The sequence below is a fragment of the Andrographis paniculata genome, unplaced genomic scaffold, assembly GCF_009805555.1.
Source record: "Andrographis paniculata isolate CXL003 unplaced genomic scaffold, ASM980555v1 Contig77END, whole genome shotgun sequence".
In the NCBI taxonomy this organism is placed as follows: Eukaryota; Viridiplantae; Streptophyta; class Magnoliopsida; order Lamiales; family Acanthaceae; genus Andrographis; species Andrographis paniculata.
In genome coordinates this window covers 66,711-74,948 of record NW_026137614.1, presented here as the reverse complement: position 1 = coordinate 74,948, position 8,238 = coordinate 66,711, and the positions used below count along the sequence as shown (strand labels likewise).

At 41.1% G+C, this 8,238-nt stretch overlaps 1 protein-coding gene across 1 annotated transcript; it reads left to right on the top strand.

The window, feature by feature from the left end:
* The first annotated feature begins 372 nt into the window (after positions 1-372).
* Positions 373-3,995, top strand: LOC127266732 (uncharacterized). The gene is made up of 5 exons (XM_051297093.1): positions 373-1,360; positions 1,468-1,898; positions 2,363-2,388; positions 2,480-3,191; positions 3,276-3,995. Exons 1-5 carry the CDS (start codon positions 373-375, stop codon positions 3,993-3,995), a joined length of 2,877 nt encoding a protein of 958 aa, XP_051153050.1.
* The last annotated feature ends 4,243 nt before the right edge of the window (positions 3,996-8,238 follow it).

Genomic DNA, 8,238 nt, shown 5'->3' with positions numbered 1-8,238 from the left:
TTCATAACAACTAAATAATATTTGTTTCATAACGGTGTTTTTCGCATGTCTAATGCAAGGGCGGTGTTTTTCAGTTTGTTGCAGTTGTATTTTTTATTTGCTTGCTGATACATTACACACTATGCATTGTATTACATTACCGGCTGTTTTATTGTAGAACATATTGATGAGTTATGAATTGTTTAAGGAACATGCAAGCTTTCTTACAAGGATAGCCATCTTCATATCCACATATAATTGAAAGTTGAAACAGATAAGTCAAATTATTGTCGCACAACCGATACATACATAACTAGCATATAATGTGTTGTCATTACCCCGTAACTACGTTGGTGGCTGCTTGATTGGATTGTTTCTAAAATTGTTTATTAGATGGATAGGACTTGGATAGAAGAATCCGACTACACTTCCAATAGATACTTTGACGGAGTGATCCAATTCTTAAGCTATGCTTTCACCGGAAAAACACTGGAATCAGTTGTGCACTGCCCCTTTAAAATTTGTGGCAATCGTGCAAGTTATAGCCGTAGGGAGATCTTGCTCCATTGTATCAAGTATGGGTTTGACACCTCTTACAAGGTGTGGACTTGGCATGGGGAAGCGGGGAGTGAGACGACCACTAGCAACTTGGTTGAAGATGAGATGACTTCGCAACGGGAAGATGAACTAGACTTGCTTCTGCGCGAGTGTGTTTTCTCACACGACGTAAATCCAGAGAACAGTCATGCAAACATAAATGATGTGGATCCTGCAGAGGGGTTAGAGAGCGGTAAGAAGGGATTGAAAGACATATTAGAAGATCTGCAAAAGGACCTAATACCGGGGTCTAAGAAATTGAGTAGGTTATCATTTATCGCACGCCTTATGCATTTGAAGGTTTTGTGTCAATGGTCAAATAAATCATTTGACCTTCTGCTTGCCTTGTTGAGGGATGCTCTACCCGATGATGTGGTGTTGCCGAAGAATTACTACGAGGCAAACAAAATAACAAAAGAGTTGGGATTTACTTGTAAGACTGTGGACGCATGCATGAACAATTGTATGTTATTCACCGGAGAGGATGCAGATCTTCAGGCATGTGTTGTATGCGGTGGAAGGAGGTTTGTCGAAGGGAGCTCCACCGTGTCTGTAAAAAAGATGAGGTATTTTCCATTAATTCCCCGTTTACAGCGAATGTTCTTGTCCTCCAAAACAGCAGCGTCAATGCGGTGGCACGCTGAATCTCGTGTTGATGATGGCGTTTTGCGGCACCCGGCTGATAGTTTGGCATGGAAAAGGTTTGATCTTCGAAATCCATTATTTTCCAATGACATTCAAAATGTACGATTGGGATTGGCGTCCGATGGCTTCAATCATTTCGGTAACATGAGTGTTAATTATAGCATTTGGCCAGTGGTGCTCGTGATCTATAATTTACCCCATGGTTATGTATGAAACAACCATCATTCCTCCTTTCTACAATAATAGACGGTCCTAAAGGGCCGGGAGATCGGATCGATGTGTTTTTGCAGCCTCTTGTGGTTGAGTTGAAGGAGTTGTGGGACATTGGCGTGAGAACATTTGACGCAGTAAGTCAACAGTACTTCCAAATGCGTGCTGCCTTACTATGGACCATTAGTGATTTTCCAGCTTATGCTATGTTATCTGGATGGCCGACACGCGGGGGAAATGCATGTCCAAATTGTGGTGTACGGACGCACTCTACATATTTGAAGAATGGGCACAAATTTTGCTACTGTGGCCATAGGCATTTCTTACCTGATGGGCACAGGATGCGACGTGATTGGCATTCCTTTGATGGAACGATGAACTTTGAGCCCAGCGTCACACGCATAACCGTGGCCAAGTTACATGATCAGTTGAGGGATGTTTCTACTGCCTACCGTAAGGAGGATTTGGTTGCGCAACAAGCGGAGCAACAATCTAGAAAACGGCGTCGGGGAGAACAAAGACAATCATCCACATGGAAGAAAAAAAGCATTTTTTTTTAATTACCATATTGGGCTGATCATGATATACGACATAATCTGGACTTGATGCACATTGAAAAGAATGTTTGTGAAAATATCTTGCATACATTGTTAGGCACTAAGGGGAAGACAAAGGACAACCTTCGTACGAGGAAGGACTTGCAATTGATGAATATACGGAGTTCTTTGCATCCAGTTTCCAAGCCCAATGGTAGGGTTTACTTACTGGCAGCCGCGTACACCATGTCGTGTTCCGAAAAAAAACATTCCTATCAGTTTTGAAAAATTTGAGACCCCCAGATGGTTTTAGTTCTAATTTAGCTCGTCAGGTCAGAATAGAACAACAAACAATATGGGGGTTGAAGAGCCATGATTGCCACATTCTAATGCAGCGAATCCTTGGTGTTGCAGCTAGACGGTACATTATGCACTACCCAACCCATCGTTCTGTACTATTGGCACTACAGTTGCATGACTTTGTGAGAGATGATTTTTTTCTATTCTTGTAGGGCTTTACCCAAAGACGTTGTCGTTGTGTTGATGGAACTTTGCACCTTCTTCAACTTAATGTGTTCAACAAACAACACAGTACGGGATCTTGAGAAGCTACAAGATAGAATTGCTCTGACGTTATGTCACTTAGAGAAACTATTCCCACCTTCTTTCTTTGATGTCATGGAACATCTTCCGATTCACTTACCAGAGGAGGCGATGATTGGAGGACCTGTTCAGTATAGGTGGATGTATCCAATTGAAAGGTATTTAGGTACTCTCAAGAGATATGTACGGAACCGTGTGAATCCGGAGGGTTCAATTGCACGTGGATACCTCGTGGAAGAGTGTATGACATTCTGTTCGAGATATGTTGGGGATTTAGAGACTAAAGAGAATCGTGTTGTGGGACATGACGATCTTGGAGAAATAAGGGGGCGTGGTCTTTTTGGGTCCCGGAGTAACCTCGATTCCATCACTTTGCAACAAATACACGGATACATATTAGGCAATGTCGAAGTTATTGGTCCACTCAGAAGGTATGTATCTTCAATAGAGGATATTTTGTCTTATTATGGGTTACCATGTCTAAAATCCTTGGGGACTCCCCTTCTTTCATCCCCAGTGTGCATCTTGAAAGTATTAAGAGAATGCGACCCAATGCAAGCCCCCGAGAAGTGCAGCAGATTCACATCAAACAATTTCCAGGGTGGTTTCAAACCTATGTGGGTACAAAAATATCACAATTTAGAGTTGGGGTTACAGTCAATAACAAATTCACTGCGAAAGTAAATACACTTAACTTGTCTGTAGGTAGAGGATCCTACCGACAATGTCGATGGCACAATCACTGCGCACATGAAGACACTAGCACAAGGACCTTACACGCATGCAACAAGATTCACGTCTTGCATCGTCTCTGGAATCCGGTTTCGAGTTAAATCAAGGGACGAAGGAAAAAAAACTCAGTGTGCTGGTGTGATGGTCAATGCAGAGACAATTAGCTATGCAAGTGCAAGTGACCTAAATCCTCGGGCAGGTTCGGTCGCATATTACGGGTTAGTAACTGACATTATAGAGGTGGAGTACAGTAATGAAATCCATTTCCTTCTATTTAAACGCGATTGGGCTGACCCAGAGAAGGGTGTTAAGGATGATGAGTACAAGTATAAGATGGTAAACTTTCAGCACTTGATGTACACAACAAATCTCCCAACAGATGAACCATTTATCTTAGCTACGCAAGCAAGACATGTTTGGTACATCAATGATCCCGCAGATGAAAACTGGAGTATTGTTGTTCCAATGTCTAGGAGAGATACCTATGATGTTTACACGACCATAGATGATAATTTCAGGACAAGGTTTAACCTTGACGATGGTTGCATATCCAGAGGAGCGGTTCATTATTGGCTGAGGGAGGATGTAGAGGGGGTAGTAGTGGAAGGTGAAGCCAATATGAATGTAGGCACTTGCGTACCAGGGATGGTTGAAGAGGATTCTTCCGAAGAATCCGACTGCGCTTCTTTATAATAGAGTGTAGTCCTTTTTGTTTTTGACGACTTTTTGGAAACCCTCCCACATTTTTGGCGTTTTTGGCTGAATTATAGAGTTGGGAAGCAATAACTACGTAGTACATGTAGGATACTCCAAACTCCTAAACCAAACTTCAGGTACATTCATATTATTTGTGTATGTTGTTATATTGTCAGTCATTTTTATTGCCACTACAAGGTCGTTATAATGGATGTTCCTCCATCTACATGCTTTATGTGTTTTTTTTGTGTTTCCATTTTAATTACACATTATAGATTCTCTTGCAAGGGCATTCGTTTGCTTATAAATGTATATACCATCTTTGACTTCAGAAAATGGCAAAAACCACTCGAGGAAAAGCAAATGCATCTCAGGATCTTGTCAACTCACCGTTGCGCCGTGTCACTAGGTCACTTGCACGTGCCACTCCATCACCCTCGGCGAAGGCTGTTCCAAGTAACCCTTCTTCGCCAACAGTGGTTCCAACAAAGAAGAATACGAGTAAGCGGCCAGGGGCACACGTATCACCTCTTCTGGACCGATTACGCAGGATTACTGAAGAGTGGGAAAAAGAGCGTGATTCCAAGTCGCCTTCAGCAGCACCTCCATCCACAGTCCGACGGAGTCTTCTTCAGGAATCACAAGCACCAGATCAGGAAGAGGTGCGCCTTATTCCCTTTTCTATTTTTTTAAGTACTATTATTTAAATTGTTAACTTTATTGTCACAGCTGGACAGCCATGACTCGGAAGATGATGAAACGATTGGTCCAACTGAAGATCAGGTCCCGACTAATTGCAATCTCGATGACGAAGGTGGAGCACATGAAGCAGAGGCTGAGGAACTCCGGGAGACATTGGGCAATGACATTCGCGAAGAGGATACAGCAATGCAGGATGATGGTACAGCTTGTTCATATATTGTGTAGATTTGTTTATATATTCTCATATGAATATATAACTACATACAACTGTTTCGGCCGTCACGTATTTTTTGTAGGCCCTCTTTCGAAAAAGAAAACTGGAAGAGGTGCCGCAAAGATGCCCCGTGGTTGGGGTGGTGACAAATTCCTTCAGGTGTTTGTGTCCGATGATGGCAAGCGGATAATAGGTACTGACCTTCATGGATATAAGAGTGCTCTCGGGGTGATTGCGAGAAACGGACTACGTCTTCCTCTCCACTATCCGACATTTCAACAGATCCCAGAGACAACCAAAAAGGAGATCTGGGCTGAGGTACAGGTATGTTGTGGACAATGAAAGTTATATTCGCTGCACGTAAATTTGCATCACTCCAATATCTTTGAGTCTTAAATGGATTTTAAATATTTGACGGGGTCAATGTTTTTTAGAAAAACTGCGGTCTACCTGATTATGCTGAGAAATTAGTGCTCTCTGACCTTAAAGACGCCTGGCGCCATTGGAAATACAATGTGAAGGCATCACATTTCACACCAATAGAGGATGATGAAGAGGCCCTGAAGATAGGTCCGAAAGAGCGTGTTGTTGCAGAACAGTGGCCATTGCTAGTGCAGTATTGGAAGGAAAAAAAAGTAAAGGTATGTGCCCGACAAAGTGCACTTTTTCTTAGGGCTTGTTACCCGACCAATCAAGTGCTTACGGGAATGGTGCTTGTAGGATATTGCTAGCAGAAATGCCGCCAATGCAGTGAAAAGAAGTTTTCCACATAGAACGGGCAGAAAATCATTTGACGCCTTGGCTGAGGAAGTCTTTCTCTGCTCTATTTTCCAGCTTATCATTACAAATCTTATTGCATGTATATGTTGTTGCTTCAGATTTTTCTTTGGTTGACCACTTTTAGTAAGGCCGAGATAAATGCTTGCAGATAAACGCCAAAGGCAAAGAACCCGATAGCTTGGAAATATGGATGGCATCCCGCACCAAGGGACAACACGCGGATAATGAAGAGACTGATGATATTTTGGTAACAACACTTATTTGTTAAGAGCAACACAGTTTTTTGTGTTTTCACCCTCATGTAATGTTGTTACGTTTGTTTTCAAACTCATTGTGTTATGCAGGAATATCTCAATTCTGAACTCAACAAAATCCCAACAGATCAGAGAACACCAGCTGTCCGTGAATCTTTATACCGACGAGCGCTTGCAGGGAAAAGAAAACGGCGAACGGCGGTTGATGTCGCAGCAACCTCTGCCCAAACCAAGACTCAATCTGCCAGCCATGTCGACAGTGAAGCCATGCAATCACAAATGGAGGAATTTCGCAATGGTATTGCTGAGATGAAGGCAGTCTTGTCTGAAATTAAAGCTATTAGAGATGAAGTGACTATGTACAAGGCATAAATTTCTTCGTGGACACCTCCTTCCATTGGACCATCTCCAGAAGCCACGGTAAGTATGGTAAACTCTATATGTAACATAGGGGAAAAATATCGACTCTACTAGTTGATGTGAATCCAATGTCTATTATGAAGGGAACTACCCGGTTGGCTGGAAGGAGGGGCGAGTCAGCTGGCACTAGTTCACTTGAATTGATGACGGTTTGTGTTATTAATATAATTGATGTCTACAATAATGTCGTATAATGGGTTTACGGTAAACTTTAATTTGTTTCATGCTCTTAACACAAAGGAATGTTGATAATAGTGAGAAATGTTATGGCGTAGATTGGAACACGTGTTCGTTTGCTCTCTCGAGGACTGGAGAAACGTGTGGTCGGCGAAGGAGTGATGCTAAGCCTCCCTACACCAAGTTCGTTTGCTCTTGATAAGTTGCCTTTTGATTGTGTAGTTGTACGGTGTGAAATGGACATAAAATTGATCATGTGTAAGATTGTTATATCTAGCATCTGGTTTTATTGTTGTAGGAGATGTCTATTTGGGTTTAAGATAGTTGTATGGTTGAACGTTATTTGTAGGGCTTGATTGGTGGTTATGTTATTGCTATTGGGGAGCTGTGTTCGTTTTTTTTACTGAAGGATTGCCCATCTATGATCGCGGTGATTTTTAATTATTAGTGTATGTGTAAGGGGAGCTGGCCCCTATGGTCCATGTTGTGTTATTTATTTTCATAATGTTCAGGGGCCAGCCTATTTTATTAGTGCATTTCGAGTTTATTTGTTATTATACTTGTTCCTAAGTTTGGGTCCCTAGATCAGGCTAAAGCGTAAGTTTTATTGTATTATATTCATCCTCGTAACTAGCACTCATTCAACCTATTTATATAGGTGATACCCTAGCCATTGTTAAGGTGTATGTTACAGCTGTAATGGTCCCGGAGACCGCACTTATCCTCCCAACTAATGCTGGAGCGAAAATTCTCGGTGACGTACTCGATGGAGATAATATCGAGTGGATTTACCAGGATGTACGCAATTTTTTATTTACTTTATTCTTTTCGAAATTAAATTACTTCAATTTCGATAATAAATGCTTATATATTATTAAAAACACATTGCAGTTGGTTCGTCGCCCGTGATTGCAGCCTCCATGATTCTGCACTCGACTAGCTGGGTCATTGATAGTAGTGTTTATGAGTTGCCCTTAAGATCGTACTTCCGTATGATATCATAATTATCTATTTACGTATTACTTTTGGGTTTTGCGTATCGTTATTTAGTAGGTTGTTATGTTGGTGTACGGATTGGTGTTTTGTTGGGATGTTTTGTTAGCACCGTTGACGACTAATATTTTATTTTTCGCTGGACTATGAACATTGTTGCATTGATGACCATGTGTAGTATTTGGATGGATTAAGAAACAGTTATGATAAGATTAAGTTTTAAATTATTTGTCTCGCAGATTAATAATACAGACTAATGGAATTTATTTATGGCGACAAAACTAATATGCCACACAGGGACGTCTTTTGTATCGTATTTTTAGTTACGGACAGTGGCCGGTACAAATGATAATGAATGGTTGCCTGACTTTTGTCACGATTTTTTGTTGCGGAGTAATTTCGTAACAAATAACTTATTTGTTACGGGGCAGTCCTTTCGTAATGTATTTTTTTTACGGACACATCTTGTAACAAGAAGTTTTCTGACAATATTAGACATTTGTAACGCATTTTTTGATTCGAACATATGTCGTAACAAATATTTTTCTGACAGTATTCAACTTTTGTTCCGCAGTATTTGTGTCGGATATTTGTCGGTTCAAATACATGATTGATGTTTTTGTTACATACCAAAAAATGTAACAAATATAATTAACACGTGCTTATTTTGAGAGTTGACCACCTAATATTTGTTACGGAT

Bases quoted from the DNA above. Each gene is read 5' to 3' on its own strand.
- LOC127266732 (XM_051297093.1), top strand. From the start codon at position 373: ATGGATAGGACTTGGATAGAAGAATCCGACTACACTTCCAATAGATAC. The intron at 1,361-1,467 runs GTAACATGAGTG...CTACAATAATAG, and splicing joins CGATGGCTTCAATCATTTCG to ACGGTCCTAAAGGGCCGGGA. The intron at 2,389-2,479 runs GTACATTATGCA...CTATTCTTGTAG, and splicing joins CTTGGTGTTGCAGCTAGACG to GGCTTTACCCAAAGACGTTG.